The sequence below is a fragment of the Meleagris gallopavo genome, chromosome 2 (genome assembly GCF_905368555.1).
Source record: "Meleagris gallopavo chromosome 2, MGAL_WU_HG_1.1, whole genome shotgun sequence".
NCBI classification, from domain to species: Eukaryota; Metazoa; Chordata; class Aves; order Galliformes; family Phasianidae; genus Meleagris; species Meleagris gallopavo.
In genome coordinates, this window is record NC_139405.1 from 164,238 (window position 1) to 182,194 (window position 17,957).

A 17,957-nucleotide genomic window follows, 5' to 3' on the forward strand; every position below is an offset into this window, starting at 1 on the left:
GAAGAGAAGGATGCTAGTTGGTTAAAAACAATGCACATTACTTTGCTTCATTAGTACTCTTACTTCATTAGTGCTTCCTTTCCATATCTTCTGCATTCCTAAAGCAAAATATTTCATCATAAGCCAAATTTTCTCTCCAAAATTTTTACAATGAAAAGGCTATTTGGATTCATGTATTTTTCATGACTGAGGAATTCATCAGCCTAACATTCAGGATATGACATTTCCCAAATTATTCTCATCAACTTGTTTGCCGTACAAGGTAGCTTACTGGAGAATGTAGAGAAGCGTCTTTTTAAGCTCAATTTCTTGAGCGTAAACTATGAAGTGTGACAAAGCTGTTAGTCTTATACCATGATACCTTAATTACTGTAACAAGGAATCTTTTTTCATCTTCTTCATGCATTGCTCCACTGATTGAGCCAATAGCCCAGCAGAGGGTATTCAAATTTTTCCATGACCATTCTGTCCCATTCACTTGATTATGAAGTTTTTCAGTCATTATTTGTTCTGTGTCTGCATAATCCAGATGTGTAAGATACACTGAAAGACAATTAACAGTAACAGGCGTTTTTAAGCAACAAACTGGATCGCATCTCTTTGAAGTTAATTTCTTCTAAGAAAAAGACAAAATCAAGATGCTAAGTGCAGTAGTTCTTTTGTGAACTTGTGACAGAACAAGCTAGAGATTTAAATTCAGAACTGCTAGAGTTGTATTTAAAGATATGGGAGAGAAATATTTTGTCTATCAGTCAGATCAGTAAAGCTACTAAGTTAAATTATTAATAAAATGCATACGTACTCATGAGCCGTAGGAAATATGGGATAGGCTAGCTCTGAGGGACATTATACTGCATTTAACAAGTCAGTCAGTAATTTTCCTCTGTTCATTATTTCAGTGTCATTACATCTGTTGGTTTTAATAACCTACCATTAAAATGGAGATGGTACTCCTGAACTAGTCTAGGTGAAAAGATTCAGCTTTTTCAACTCAGACTATTCTATCAGCCCCTAAAATGATTAGGCTCTCTAACATAAGTAAAATTCAAAATCCTGCCAAGTTTAAAAAAAAGCATAAAGGTCAGATTTAGCAATGGATTTTTACAGTGCCACTTTCACCGCACTCTTGCTTTTTTAAGGGGTGAATCTTCTATTACGATAACACACTAAGCAATAACACCAGAATTCAAACTAAGACTGTCTGTACATCTGTATCTGGAAACAATACTGAGGACGAGAATATACTGTAGTAATTTCAATAAAATAAAGAGGAGTTTCAATATTAAAAAAAACATATTAGAATAGCAAATCTACTGTTAAGGATACTTACTTCACAAGAACAGCGGTGAGAATCAAAAAAACAAAACACTTTTGTTTGACATTCATAAAGTTGCTAATAAACACTCAGTGCCCCCTCCCAGTGTTTGCATTTAACAGGAAAATGTTATTATTGAAGTCTAATGACCTTAAATATGTGACAACTCTGTTTCAAATTTATCTTCTCCCCTGCCCCCATATAATTGTGCTACATGCATGCTATTAGTGCAGTTGCACAGATCTAAAGGACAACTACAGGACAACAGCCACTGCACTTACCCAATGTTTCCCTCATATTTTTATATAAGTTTATGGAATCGGTATCCTTCATGAATTCACGTACTACTTCCCCTTGATCATTTTCCACCACTAGCACTTCTTCAGGTTTAGCCATACGGCTAACCATTAGCAATCGAACCTGTATGTTACAAAGGAAAGTTTCAATTGAATTGCACTATGACATGAAAATAAAGAGTACGTCCAGCATTTCCTCAGGTCACTCACATACAAGCAAACGGGAAGGAACACTCTGAAGGGACAAGCTAACTAAAAAGCCATTAGGAGTAGAGCTGATTTCCATCTCTACAAGAATAAGAGTTGCTTAAAAAAGTACTGTATCTCCTAGAGCTTCAAAAGATGTATGTATTAAAGATTTTTCAAATACATTTTTTAAACACTTTTTTTTTTCCTTCAGCACGTGCGGCTTTTATTTTCACCACAGCCCTTATACAAGCAATTCGTTAACAATACACTGTGTCTTGGTTTTGAGGTATCATTCCTGAGTAGAAAACACAACTCCATCACACTAAGTAACTGAATAAAAACATCAAGTTGTCCTCCTTCTCTAAGCAGAAGTTAGCTATGTTTTATTGAAGTCCACACCAAGATCCATGCTGGAAACCACTAATTACAGGAACTGTTAGCATGATTTAGCAAATCCTACATAGCTATTCTATTACAAAGTTAAAATGAAGCTCCTGATGTGGTAACATGGAAGAAAATAGGGTTAGTATGTTTAAATAAACTATACAGATATATATTCTCTCATTTTATGTTTATACACAGTATCAAAAGAGCACACTATTAATAGTTCTATCATCTACTGGCACCATCTTTTAAGTTTAGCAATTTCAGCACATTAAATAACTACAGCTGAATCAACTATTACTCAAAGCCTGGAAAGTTTTCTAAAGTCATCCCTTACATACAGTGAAGTCTCTGCATTTAGGAAAAGTGTCTAAACTTACATAGTATTTTAACTTAAGCATTGATTACCTTGGATAATACAGGCAAATAAAGCTGTCTCCTTGGAGGAACATCAAAGTGTTGGCTTCCAGAAAGCAATGGAGAAGCAGATGTTGAGAATGGACTTTCCCTGTAGAGCTCAGCAGCTAAATGATTCCAATATTCAAGACAAATCTTGAAAATTTCAGTTTCTTCTACTTCTGATACCAACAACATATAATGAAGAGCCTGGAAAAGTGTATTTTAAGCATCTATTTACTAACTATTTTTGAACACAGAAGTAGATTAAAACCATGCTACTTCAAATTTTGTTATCCTGATAGTGATAAAAATACTGAATTAGTGTAAAATTTACTAACAAGGTGTAGTAATACTGCAGTGACGTTTACTAGTCAAAGTTATGACCAGTGGAGCAACTGAAAAGAACACAGCACCATGTCAGTTGATGTTATTTTGAAAGCACACATCAGTTCTTAAACACAGAATAGCCTAAAGATATCTTTAAAAAACAAAAACAAAACGAAACAAAAAAAACAACCAATAGCCAAATTAGTCCCTTACAGTTTTATCAAAATCACACCCTCTAAGCTTCTACAGACCTCTTCTTTTAGATCCTCAAAAAAACTCCTTAGCTTTAAGGACTGCTATTCTCAATACTTACTGCTACTCTCTTCTGCAAATTCTCTGGGAATGTGGAAGAAAACCTTAAAAACCACACTGCTTATCTGCATCTAAGACGTCTTCACCTTCACTAACTGAACAGCCACTATGAAGACTGAGAAGAGTGCAGCTCTGAGACTGATACCAAATACATAGTCAAAAATTATTTAGCTATCTTACTTTAAAATCCGATAGTGAAAAGTGTCAGTCAACACCTTACCAGTGAATTAAACAGAAGGGAGCAATGAAAACAAACTTCATTTTCACAGCTCAGACACTAAGCCACCCAAAGCATTTTAGACGGAAGTCTGATTTGACATCTCTCTCTAACAACACTGAAAGCAGGATTCAAAAACAACTCACATTATTCCTATGCACATCCATTTTGATCGGCAATTTCACTTTAAATAACTTATCTAGCTTCTTTCACTGCTCTAGATGACTCCAGTGAATCCATGAAGCAATTTCAGAAGATCAGCTAAATCCAGTGTAGGAACAACCAAATTAAAATTACACAGCTACCTTTAGAAGGCTTTCTTCCCCCCACTATATGTTCTGTTATACTGTAAGTTACAACAGTGAAATTCGCAGCAATTTTAAGCCACTCTAAAGACTTTGTGGAACATTTCAATATCCCGTAGAAGACCCAAAGTCAGAACTGAGTTTTGCAGAAGTTCATTTAAATGTCAATTTTAACTATTCAACAATTTAATATAGTTGTGCTGGACAAGACAGGAGGCAAGATTTGGAGATTGCACTCCAACTTACACGACATTCAACTTCATATTCTTAATAATGTCTCAACATGGGTTGAAACTTGATCTCTTCCTTGATTGACAGTTATTTTGCAAAAGTTCACTAATTTTGAGGTAAGGAATTAATTGTGGATTGCTGAAAGGTTTTTGTTTGCTTTCTGCTTGGTTGTTTTTAAATAGAGCAAGAAACAATCATTTAATCTATTTTTAAGTGAGCTACAGTTTGCTATTTGCAAAGAATTTATATATTTTTTGGCAGAGATTTACCTGGAGAAGAAACATACTGCGAACATCAGATGGAAAAGACTAGAATTCAGATATCTTCAGATACAAGCATTGCACTGACAAGATGGACCCACAAAATGAGAACTGGTCTCCAGGTTTATACTGTGGTTTTGCGTTTTTTGAGTCTGTCTGTCTCAGGATAGTTCCTCAACCTACAGTCTCCATACCTGCAGAGGGCTCAACTCTGGGACATCGCAAAGGCTGCTACAAGGGCTTATGGAGACAGTTTCATCCCATAGCAGCTCAGGGGTGGGAGAGAGCTAGTAGAAATGTCACCAAAGAACAGCTCGCTCTCAGCAAGTCAATGTAGGCTTCCCAACAAGACCCTTAATACTATACAAAGCATGCTTATTAAGTACCACTTCGAAGAGCTCCAGCATTAAAGGCTATGCTCGTGAGACAGAAACTAAACACAAACCACAAGGACAATATTTTAAACATTTGGGAAATGACAGTTTAGGCAAGAAGTTACACCAGGACAGAAAAGCTGGAGAATGGCATTTGCTGTATCCTAGACACCAAGCCTGGATACTGAATAAAAACAAAGTACACCATTTCACACACAAACTGACAGAACTCACAGCAGCAACCACCTGCATGAGTAAGTTAAACAAAAATACTGAGTTTTGATACCCATGGAAAAAGGTTACGATATTTCTTTGAATGCATTTTAAAGCAGTATTTACACTTTGGAGGAGAGACAAGTAAGAAGAGGGAGAGAAAAGCACGTTTTGCATGGGTTTGTTTTGTTTTTTAAGGATAACACCACTGAAAATAAATTGCTATTGAAGCACACTTGGAAAGTCTGAAAGGTTTCTTGTGTTCAAATCTTTTACTGATTATGGGGAAAAAATTCTTCTAACCAATATAAGCACAACAATCCAGAGGTCGTATTAGTATCATGTTATTTGAGTACAAGAAACCTCTACTTTGAACTGGATAAACGATGCAACTTACCTCCATTAATGTTTCTCTCAGATTTAATCTTTTTTCTATAAGTTGACCATGTTCCTTGAGAAACGTGCAGAGAAACAAACTGAGATTCTGAATGAAGTTCTGTTCATCATCTTTTCCATTTGAGTAGGCAAGTCGGATATTGGTATTTAAAGGAAGCATCTAACACAAGGAAGACAAACATAACTAATGTCCTGCTTTACATGCAAGTAGAACTACTGCATACTAGTATTATCAATCATATTGCTTTTTTTTTGTTGTTGCTGTTGTTGTTTCCAAGCTGGACAATACGAAAGAAAACGCAGACACTGAAGTTCTGATGAACAAAACCTTTCCCTAGCACTTTAAACAGGAAAGACAAGGGAAGCACCTACCCTATTTTAAGACACTTTCAACCGGTATCAAGCAAAACTGTTCCAGAAGTGTCTTTATTACCTGTACCTTGTAACACGGCAGTCATAGTATTAAAACAGTATGAAAGGTCTCCCTCACAATGTTTATAAATTAGTAAAGAAGACCTAGAAATACAAATATTTTTCAGCAATCGACCAAAGATCTCTGTGGTACCTTCTTAAGAAATACACCAACTTTCAAATTCTATTGTTATAAAGCAGAAAAATTTTCAGTGTTGTCCAGCTTCTTTAATGCCAATACTGTTACACCCAATTCAGCATTCAACAGTTATTTTAAGTAAAAGCTTTGAACGTATTTGCATTCAGAATCAAGAGCATCATCTGTAGAATCACAGAATTGTATGGATTGGAAGGGACCTCCAGAGATCATCAAGTCCAACCCCCCTACAAAGCAGCTCCCTAAAGCAGGGTGCACAGGTAAGCAACCAGGTGGGTCTTGAAATATCTCCAGAGAAGACGACTCCACAACCTCTCTGGGCAGCCTGTTACAGTGCTCCATCACCCTCACCATGAAGAGGTTCTTTTGCATATTGATGCAGAACTTCCTATGCTCCAGTTTACAGCCATTTCCCCCTGTCCTGTCCCCACAGACCACTGAAAAGAGGTTGGACATATCCCCTTGTCTCTCACATTTGAGATATTTATAAACATTAAAAAGACCCCCACTCAGTCTTCTTTTCTCACACTGAACAGACTGAACAGGTAGCTCAGCCTTTCCTCATAGGGGAGATGCTTCAGGCCCTTTATCATCTTTGTGGCCCTCCGCTGGATTCTTTGTACCAGGGAGCCCAGAACTGGATATGCTACATCAGGTGAGGCCTGACCAGTGCAAAGTAGGGGGGGGGGGGGAAATCACCTCCCTTGTCCTGCTGGCCATGGTCCTTTAAATGCACCCTAGGATCCCATTAGCCTCCCTGGACACCAGGGCACGCTGCTGGCTCATGGCCAATCAGTCATCCACCAAGAAAAAAAATGAAAACAAAGAAATGAAAAAGAAAATGAGGAAGTGTCTTAAACAGAATGATTTAGCTGCAAGAAAAAGTCAACTTTTAAATCAAATTCTAACTAAAAAGTTCTATAGCTCCTCAGTGAGGGAGAGGAATGAGGGCAGAGGTGCTCCTTTTAGAAGCACGCCTTTCTGAAAAGACCTCAAAGACTGATGAAAGCTGTGTTATACACAGCAGGAAAAAAAGTGGATACAAAAACAGAATCTAATTGTCCAGAAGTGTTATAAAAAAAATAAAATCCACAGCTTCGGCCTTAGAGTACCCTCATTGAAATGGACAAATGTGAAGCGCCATCTACATTTATCCTTTCTTCCCTCAAAATAAAAAGCATGCAAACTTCATCACAAACTTCTGGCATTTCACTATGCTTAAATGTGTGCTGAGAACACAGCAGCACCTCACCTACCTGCCCTCCTCAGACAACCCGAGAGCACAAAACACACACTGAATTAACCAACTGAATAAAATACACCAATCCTGCAGAAATACAGCTCTCCTCCGTAGTCATAAAGTTTATGTCTTTTGATCAAGCTATAAATACACAATCAAACGGCACAATGAAATGTAACATTTCTCAAGAGCTCTATAGAGTATCAATTTGTAAACTGAACTAGGTTGTTAAAAGTAGAAGTAAAAAACCAAACATTTACTAAAACATTACCTGTTTTAACTGCATCATAGTCAAGGTAAAAAGTGTTACAAATTGTTCTTCATACTGGCTTACGCTGACACCTGCAATCTCTGTGAGGCACTTTAAAGAGACATTCCGAAACATGGGAACATTTAAGAACTATTGAGAAAAGAAAAGAAAGCGTTTTACAAAGGTGTTATATGGTACGCATTTTGCAACTTTTAGACTAAAAAGCTGTCAATAATTACATACATACCTTGTATATTAGTGTGCTGATTAACTTAGTCTCAAATATATATCCCAGAGGAATCCAGTTCAGAAATCGTAGCAAAGTTTCCAAAGTTGCATGAACTAAAGGAGCATTTTGGGAGTTTTCCTGTAGGAACATATCAGCGCATATTACTAAGGCATGACTGGGTGGAGGTAGCCTGGAAGAGGTTAAAAAAATCTAATACTTACCATCACGAACTGACACAGTTGAAATATCTGAGAGAACTCATTGCACATACTACAAAAAAAAATAAAATAAAATAAAAAATTGTAGCACTCCCAAGTTCCCAAAACAATCCAAACTGTATTAATCAAAGTGCCTGTGACCGCAGATCAAGTTCAGAATACCTACAAATCCTTGGAAGCATTCACAAGCCACCTTGCTTCTTTACAAAAGACAATGCCAACATTATTTTTTTTTTTTTTTTTTTTTTTTTTAAGAAGTCCAGTGGGATCAAGTGCATCCTCAGCAAGTTTGCAGACAACACCAAGCCGAGTGGAGCAGTTGACAAGCCAGAAGGAAGGGATGATATCCAGAAGGACATGGACAGGCTTGAGAGGTGGGCTCGTGCCAACCTCATGAAGTTCAACAAGGCCAAGTGCACCTAAGTCCTGCACCTGGGTCAGGGTAATCCCAAGCACAGATACAGGTTGGGCAGAGAATGGCTTGAGAGCAGCCCTGAAGAGGATTTGGGAGCATCAATTGATGAGAGATTCAGCGTAAGCCAGCAATGTGTGCCTGCAGCCCAGAAGGCCAACTGCATCCTGGGCTGCATCAAGAGAAATGAGACCAGCAGGTCAAGGGAGGTGATTCTGCTCCTCTACTCTGCTCTCATGAGACCCCATCTGGAGTACTGTGCCCAGTTATGGAGCCCCCAACACAAGAAGGACATGGAGTTGTTGGAGTGGGTTCAGAGAAGGGCCACAAAGATCAATCAGAGGGCCGAAGCACCTCCCAGCTGGGGCGCTTCAGCCTGGAGAAAAGAAGGCTCTAGGGGGACCTTAGAGCATACCTGAAGGAGGCCTACGATGAAAACTAGGGCAAGATTTGTTGTAAGGGCAAGTAGCAGCAGCATGAGAAGCTAATGGCTTTCAACTGGGTAAATTTAGACTAGATACTAGAAAGAAATTCTTTATTGTGAGGATGGTGAGACACTGAAACAGGATGCCCAGTCTGGTTGCGGATGCCCCTTCTCTGGAGGCGTTCAAGGCCAGGCTGGATGGGGCTGTGAGCAACCTGGTCTAGAGGAAGCTGTCCATGCCAATAGCAGGAGGGTTGGAACTAGATGACCTTAAGGGTCATTTCCAACACAAACTACTCTATGATTCCACGACCATCATGGGAGATGAGGCAGTTGCAATAATGCAGAAATGTGTTGCATGGAACTGCTGAGTCACAGCTTAAATCACTTATTGGTCACTTGGGGAAAGGACAGGGTCAGCCCTGGGAGCACAGGTGAAGGCAATTCAGCTGTGCAACCAGAAGGGGTGGAGCCTTCTGAGACCTCTCTTAGACCCTACCTTAGGGCTGACTGGCACTGTGGAATGATCTCTGGTTGAAGACCCCTTCCTGTGAGTCTGGATCTTCAGAGATTCGTGAGCACATTTACTTTCCTGTAAAATACCATCCTATCTGTGCTGTTCCCTTTGTTGTTACATTTTGTATTACCCTTCCACCTTGGTAATCTTTCCAATTCTAACATATGTATAATAAACTCAGTTTATTATACACCACCCAGAAGGGGTGGAGCCCGTCTTGTTTAGCTGTTAATAGGTCTAATGCCATCCTATTTTGAAGTACCACTGGCTAAAAAGGATACCTCCTCTTGGATTGCTGGTAATGCATCTGTTGCAGAGATATTCACCATAGCCTTTTCCAGCTGAGCTACTCCTAAGACTGGGATAAGGGCTCTCACAAAGCTATGGTATCCTGTATCGTACCTTACCAGTTGGTTATTTACCCTTTTAACCCTTGTTGGATTTTGATAGTAGCTCCACACAGTTCTCACTATGCCTGTGGGGAGTTCTTTTGGATAGATGCTCGTAGGAGGTGCTAAATATCTTCCTATGCAATACTCTTTCCAATTTATTGATACTGATTTTCAAGCTCTCCCATCTCCGCACAGCCACCAGAAACCTTTACCCAAACGACACTTGCTCACTATATTACTTCCATTATGATATTCATGCCCACTAATGAGAGTTTTATTACTTTAATAGCGGCCACTAATAAGCATGGCAATGTAACGTTGATCCAAACAGAAGGGAGAAGAGTGACAATCATACATTTAACAATAACAAATAAATAAATATAACAAAGGTACAACATTACTACCCACAACAACACAAAAGATAGTACTATTGCAACCAAAATACAAAATGTAACAGCACACAATATTACTTTGCCACAAACACCACCCTGTGTACACTGAGATAAAGCAAATTGGTAACCGACTCATCTTTTCTGTATGAGTTTAACTTCCGACGGTGCACTTGACAGACCAAGTAGTTTCTCAGCATCTTGGAATAACCTCCTGTAAAAATACTTTAGTTACTCCACTTATTAGTTCTACAAGGGAATGCCTCTGGCCACTGTAAAAAGGTATCAGTTAGTACCAACATACAGCAACACCCCTTTTCTTGGGAGCTCCAAGAAATCAATTTGCCATTGTTGCCCTGGAAGGTTCCCTTTCCCAATAGGCCTACTTGTACCCTATTCCTGGTACTAGGATCATACTTTGTAGTGTCTGTTTACCAATATATTTTCTTATCTTCCCCTAGAACTAATTTTCGTAAAATACTGAAGGGCATAACAATGTGTCCATCTGGGCATGCACCCATCTGTCAGCTTGCTCTCTTCCCTTCTAGATCATCAATTACATTCCTAACCTCATTAGAATATTTTTACAGGTTCTGAACTCAGATTCAGAGATTTTAAGGTTACCATCTGGAATTAAAGCCTTCTTCAACTACCTGTTCTGCCACCTGATCCATCTTCTTATTTCCAGTTTCCTGTACAGTGTTATCTTTCTGACATCCTTCACAATGTATAACATCCACACACTTCGGTAGATTTACATCATGCTGTTTTCCTTGTGTGAGCAATCCTTGCTCTTTTCAGATGGCACTAAGAGCATGTAGCATCCCAAATACATAATTAGCATCTGTCCATATAATTAAGGCTCTTGTCAAGGCAGTTATTTCAGCCTTCTGAGGGAAAGTCTCCACAGGTAATGGTTGTGCTTCGATCACCTTGTCAGTAGCAGCTACTGCATATCCTGCCTTATAGTTTCCTTGTTTCACAAAACTGCTACTGTTGGTAAACCAGGTGTCTTCTGCATCTTCTAAGGGCTCATCCTTCAGATCCAACCAGCTGGAATATACAGCTTCAGTTGTTTCAAAGCAGTCATGAAATACTGGTTCTCCAGGAGTTCCGCTAAATGAAGATACTGGGTTGACAGCATTAGCTACAATTATTTCTACATCATCCTGCTCTACCAGGATGGCCTGGGATTTCAAGAACCTTTGGGGTGAGAGCCAATGCCCCCCTTTTACCTCCAATACAGTAGACACTGTATGAGATATTAAAACTGTTATTTGTTGGCCTAGCATAACTTTACTGGCTTCTTGAATATTGAGCAATAGTGCAGCCACCGCCCACAAGCATCCTGGCCATCCCTTACTCACTTTATCAAGCTATTTGGAGAAGTATGCCACTGCCCCTTTGATACGGTCCAAGGCTCTGGGCAAGGACTCCCAGAGCTATTCCTTGTTTTTCATGCGAGAACAGCCAGAAGGGTTTAGTCATGACTGATAGCCCCAGAGCAGAGGGCCTTCATGAGTTCTTGTTTTAGCTGAGGGAATGTCCTCCTTGCTTCCCCATTTCATAGAATATTTTGGCTTTACCAACAGTCCATAGCTGTGTATCCACAGTCAGCACCATCTGTCATTTCTGGGAATGTACGGAGTTCCTTGGCGGTTTGTGGCTCAGGGGGTTGGCAGACGGCTTCTTTCCTGACAGCCCTTAAGATTTGAAGTCCAGCTGTAATCTCTTATCCCAAATACATCACTTGCTGAGTTATTTGTGCTTTCTGTTGAGAAACTTGATAATCATTTAAACCAAGAAATTCAGTAAACTCACAGTCCATTGCACACAGTCCTCTTTTGTTTCTGTGGCATCCACATCCTGCAGTAAAGCTCCACCCTGGGATGGAGGAACCCAAGTCTCAGGTTCACGAGTTGACCAGCTCTCAAAAATCACTGAGCTGTTCTCACAACCCTGGGTAACACTATCCAGGTTTTTTTTATCCCCATATTAGCGTTTTCCTATTCAAAGGTAAACAACCTTAGGCTTCCTTTGGCCAAATCAGGCAGAAAAGGCATCCTTCAAATCCAGAAGGTAAACTCCACCTACCCATTCCTTAACTTGATTAATAAGGTGTATGAATTTTTCACCACTGAGTGTATGCATTCAATTACTTGCCCTCAAATCTCGTACCAAACTATAGCACTTGCTTTCCAATTTTTCATCAGAAAGTTTGGAGTACTGTATTGGGATTCATATTCAATTAGTAATCCAAACTCAAAAAATTATCTATTATTTCTTTTATCCTTCTACAATCACATATCCTCAAAGGGCATTGCTTTACCCTGACTGGGCTAACTCTTGCTTTTAACTTAACTTCTGTTTAGGGCTGCATTTTTGGCTTTGCCAGGTATCCTTGATACCCACACTCCTAAGCATACCTTATTTAAGATTTCTGTAACTTCTGGGGTACAACCTTGTTTTTACCAGTTTGTGTTAAAGCCAGACTTATAATTCTCAATTTGACCCTTAGTCCAGTTTCATTAAATTTCTTGCCAGAGTAACCTGGCATGTACAAGAATTCATGTATTCCTACCTGTTTTCACAGCTTATATTTAATTGATCCCAAAAAGTAAGCAGCCCCTACTACTGTTGCAAAATCATCTACAGGTGGTAAGAGGCACCCGCATCCACCAGAAAATAAACCTCTTTATCCTGCTCCGCTAGCTGCAAGTTAATCAGTAGATCTGCTATGATAAACTTCCCAGGTTCCCATCCTTCAGCTTTGCAATCAGAAACGGTTCCCTCTCACTCATCTTGATAGGATTTCTCCACCAGTGTCCCATTACACTGCAGTTTGTTCCAGTGGGGCGGAGCCCCCTCTGGGCTCTTCCAGCCCTCCCACCTCTCTCTAAGGGGATCTCTGGGTCCTACTGCCCTGCTCTAGTGCTGAAGTAACAGCTGCAGTTACTCCCAATTTCCTTACTATCTCTGTTTCTCAATCAATTGCTTTTTTTTCTTTTCTTTCATATCACTCACCTCTCTTCAGTCCTGACATCCCTGTTACACCCTGCTCACCTTTGCCTTCCTCAGCCTGTGTCCTTCCCAAACTTTTCAGTTTCCAAATTCTCATCATTACATAAACTACTAACATCATATTTCAGTTTTACCTCCTCCTCTCCAGAGGCTTCCAGTGTTACACTGGGATTTCAGGTTTCCTAGATCTCTGCAGATGAAGGCTATTCTCACTTCCAGTGCCCCATCCTCTCCACCTCCCCCCTTTGCAAGTAATGCGAAGCAGTCTCCGGGCCCGGCTCAGTCTCTCACTCTGAGAGTTCTGCTTGTTGGGGGCAGGGGGTGGGGAGTTGCTCTCATGCCAGCACAGATAAACTTTCTCTTTAACCCTTTTTCCTTTGTACATTATTCCACTATTTGTACCCTCATTTACACTTCCACATACCCTCAATTCTACTTCCGTATACCATTAACAATTACACTTTCTTATACCATCAAAACAGTTTGTTCCACTCCCTTCAAAACTCACAAATCAAACCATACAGTTCTTCAGTTTCCTAAACACCCTTAATACCATATAACTTCCCCCTAACAATCTGTATCGCTGGTTATAAACACCTTGCCATAAAACCAGCACTGATTGACCCACCTCCCTCACACACTTCCTTGCAAGCAGAACACAGTATTACATAAACAAGTTGACATTCATTTCCCACGAGTGGGAAATGCTCTATGGGTTTGTCATCCCCATTCATAAATTCATACAAAAACGTACAGACAGTCAGACAACAATCATCGTTATACCCTGCACTTGCCCTGCAGCTGTGCTGCAATGTCTCGTGTATTCAAAACATTCACTCGCAATCACACACAATGCTGACTTTACACTTTACCAAATCAGAGCTCCTTTCACGTGTTTTGATGGCAATTACTCAAATACACGGTACCGAACACTTACAGCTGATGGTAATAATGATAACCTATATGACAACCTATAACTTCCACGTTATCATTTGACAAGATACCCACTGTTACTGATCACCTAAGGGAGAGGTATTCCTCGCATACGACTTACAGGTCCCCTTTGTAGGCATTTCCCCAAAGAGTCTTCCTACTCCAGCTGGCAACCTAACCCGTGAGCTCACATACCTTGGGGGAGGTGGGGGGCGTATGCACGATGCATGCTCCTTCATACCCTGCATAGGATGTCTCCTCACAACTTACGGGTTCCCCCTTTCCATACACATACCTGGTCCGCCAACAAATGGTCCTTGTCTGTTCCCGCAGTGATCGAATGAGGAAAGAGAGTCCTTCCAAGAAATCTCGGAGCACGCCAAAGATGTCTCCCCTCTCAGCCAGTTCCACAGCCAAACCAAGGTTGTCTCATCTGGGTCACCAAATTGACGTGCGGAAATCAAACTCTACAGCCAGATTAAGGAATTAGAGCAGGTATGTTTATTTCAGCCGTGAAAATATGCTGGGTGCAAGGGGGATAGATCTGCCTAACTTGCACACTGAGAGGAAAAAGTGCTATAGATATAGGCCAAACTAACACATAATCAACTGTTTCCAGGAATTTGGATACATATTCTTACATTTCTGAGAACCTATATGCATGCAGGCCCTCCCCCTCGCGCATGTGCAGTGAGTTGTGGGGGTCTCCTCCTGGTAGTGGGGGGATGAAGAAACATAGTCTTCCTAGCAAAGGCTCATAGTCTTCCTTGCTGTAAACTTCTGACCCTGTGGGAGGGGCAGCCCCCATCCAGTTCTAGCATGCCCTGAGGACATCTTATCAACACTCTGCCAGACGTCCTCAGGCTGTTCTCAAACTCTTATCTTTACGTTCTCTAACCCCCACAGTGTCTCAGTCCCAGTGTCTGCAATCCCCATTCTTCTAGCAACCTCTACATATTTACTTCTGTAAACTACCTTTAACTATCCCCAGTTCCTGTGAAGCCCTTTTCTCATCTTTTGCTGTGGGGCCCTTCTCTCATTCGTCAGTTTGACCTAATTTAGACAGTGAAATGCCAAAAGTAACTGAAATATGTATATGGAATCTACTTGAAAAGAAGACCAAAACAATTAAAAACAATAGCAGATGCTCAGTGAGAAGAGGGATACTTTAGGCAGGATTAGTTCTGCCATTTCTGAAAAGTAAGCATGTAAGGACAGCACAAGTTATCTACATACAGTAATTAGCCAATCACATTTTCTGCTTCTATTACATCAGAAAATTATAGAACTAAGTTGATAGCTGCATGAGAAAGTGGAAACTACAACATCCTTCCCTCCTTTCTGCTGGAAGTCTTCACAAGGGACACTGCATAGTAATGCAAGAACTCTGCAGTAATCTCCCATCCATGAAAGGGAAAGGACCTCTACTGAAGAGTAAGGTAGAGGCTGAAGCTGTTTACTGTGACACTGATATGATGTTAATTGATTGTTTCTTGTGCATTGCCTAGACATTCTTGAAAATCTATAACTGACAATTTCCTCTGAACGCTTCATTCCCTTTACTTCATCCTCAATCAGCACCTGCTTTCACTTTGACTTACTGCCTTTTTCTCCCTTCTGTTTATATAATCATACTTCACCAAGAAAAGGAATTATGACACTAACTTGATGTTTTTCTCCTATTCACATGACATTGATTTCTTTTAGAAATCACTTTTCTTAGGCACACATAACCTAATGTGAGTGCATTACATAAGAAAAGATGCGCTTCTGATGACCTCAGAAGACTAAAGCGCTGCTTAGCTGCTAACGTACTGAACTCATGAGAATGTTTATGTGAAGAATGCTCAAAAACCCAAATAAACTGTCAACAGTAAAAAAAAAAAAAAGACTTGCATGAAGAGATAAAAGGAAGGAATGCTACACAGCACTCCAGCATCAAGGTGTAAGCTAGTAACTACTACTTGTCAATCAAAGCATCATCTTTGTTTTGCGACAACAGATCATCCCTTTACTCATGAACAACACATATAGGGATTAATAAAACATTCAAAATATACAATCTGCCACAGACTATGGGGCCTTTGTGAAGAACAAATAGACTAAACCACTAATTTAATTCTGCCTGTACACTTCCCATTCCCCCCCCATCCCACTGCGTGGGCTGCTGTTTTTCGTGGAAGGTTAAGATTTCCTCATAAAAGGTAGGAAAGTAGCTCTGTGAAGGCCCTAAAGATCACAAAATCACAGAATTGCAGGGGTTGGAAAGGACCTCTGGGAAGAGATCATTGTGTCCAACCTCCCTGCTAAAAATACAGTTCAGTTTTCCTTTGGCAAAGGAAAACTAATCTTCTTGATTTACAACCCCATTCTTACTGTGTTGTGCATTTCTTCCTCAGCGATTTGATCAGTGATAACTGGCATACATTCACAAACCCATGAATAATCAACTCAGCACTCAATTGTAAGGTTGTAAAATAACAATTTGATTCTTCATGAGAGATCAATACAATAATTCTGGAGGAGTGTTTACATCATATAACGTATGCTAGCAGGGTATAAGACAGCTAATCATCACAGCAAAAATTACTTTCAAAGGTCATGAAACATTCCAGACAGCATGCATTAAAATAAAAATTAGTGATGTCAAGTTGTGATAGTGTGCTTCTCCCTTGTCCTCCTCTCTGCAGCCCAACCATTTTACCATCAGACTTGCTTGAGTGGGTGGGAACCATAATAGTGGTTGCTTTCCAGTCAAGGGTAGATGCTGGAGAAAACAGCATCTTGTTCAACACCTGAGGGCTAAGTGAGCAAGTACCAATCTAACCGCAGCCTAAATCCAGTGTTATTCACTGTCTGGTCAAGCCAGATTCTGGAGGAGTTAACATCTAGCTCAGAACTGAAGTTATGTAATATGCCTACGAATCAATCATCTTACCCCATAAGTAGTTTGGGGTCTCTATTCTGAACCTCATCACTCAACAGAAGGCCTCCCTTCACTGACTCCATTTTTGTGTAGTACGTAGAGTCTTTTATATATTTTATAATCAAGTCTATTGTCACATAATCAACTGTATCTTAGTTTCAAAAATTTGCTAAATCACTCATATTAATAAACATATTGCTGCTTTTCTTATGAGTGAATTACATTACTCCTTCCAAGAAGTGAAGGCAATCAGCTGACCACACAAGGAGTTAAACTACTGTCAGACTAGAATTAAACAACATTTTTTCCATACAAAAATATTAAAGTTATAAACAATAACAAAGAATAAAGTTTTTTCAAATCACTTAGGCTGGAGGGTATCTTAGGACATCTGTGGTCAAATTTCCTGCTCAAGTTGGGATCAATACTGAATTTAGACTAAGCAGCTCATGGCTGTTTTGTTATGTTTATTTTTATAATGAGAAGTAGCCCCTTCACTTCCAGCAGGAACCTCCCAATAAAAGTTAAACCTCTCACCTCTTGTTCTCCTACTTTACATCTAAATAAAGAACTTGTCTCTTTCTTGTAAAAATCATCCTGTGTACTGGGGAGCTGCTAGTAGGTGGCTCCTCCATTCTCTTTTCCAAACAGAAAAAGCCCTGCTCGTCTCAGCCTCTCTTCACTCTGAAGAGTGGCTGGCCTCCCCTGGACTTGCATGGAATTTTCAACATCTTTCTTGTACTGAAGAACCAAAAAAACAGGCACTGTGTTCTAGATGCAACCTAATGAGTAGCAAACAGAAAGGAATAATCAATTCATGTACTGGTTGCACTCTTCTACTGGTTGCACTCTTCTTGATTCAGCCCAGCACATAGCTATCTTTTGTCACTACCAGGGCACACTTCTGACCTGAAACCAAAGTAAATTTTCCTATTGGCTTCAGTAAGGCCTAAATTCTAGATTGAACATGTAATAAAGGAGATATCAGTGGCAACAAAAACAGAAGGTGTAACCTTACATTAACTACTATGTTTATTAGAAAGAAGTTGAGATCCAGGTATACTTGCCCTGCTAAAACGGCTGCTCTTTAAGATTGCACTCTGTTTATGAACCAGCCTTCAGCAAGCTCTGTGCAGAACAGAAGAGAGATGAGAAGTATTCTGTCTGCAGCATGTTAAGCACAGCTTGCATAAAGATATGAGGACCAGTTCTACCAAAAC

The 17,957-nt window shown here is 39.9% G+C and overlaps 1 protein-coding gene across 1 annotated transcript in view; it reads right to left on the reverse strand.

The window, feature by feature from the left end:
• LOC109366389 (exportin-1-like) overlaps positions 1-17,957 on the reverse strand; it is a 32,428-nt gene that overhangs the window by 11,293 nt on the left and 3,178 nt on the right. Inside the window, exons 2-8 of the mRNA XM_085218477.1 lie at positions 7,727-7,775; positions 7,524-7,643; positions 7,298-7,426; positions 5,220-5,378; positions 2,593-2,790; positions 1,597-1,735; positions 362-543 (exon numbers count right to left, since the gene is read on the reverse strand). Of these exons, the coding sequence (XP_085074603.1) occupies positions 362-543; positions 1,597-1,735; positions 2,593-2,790; positions 5,220-5,378; positions 7,298-7,426; positions 7,524-7,643; positions 7,727-7,775 (976 nt within the window). The remainder of the gene's footprint in view (positions 1-361; positions 544-1,596; positions 1,736-2,592; positions 2,791-5,219; positions 5,379-7,297; positions 7,427-7,523; positions 7,644-7,726; positions 7,776-17,957) is intronic.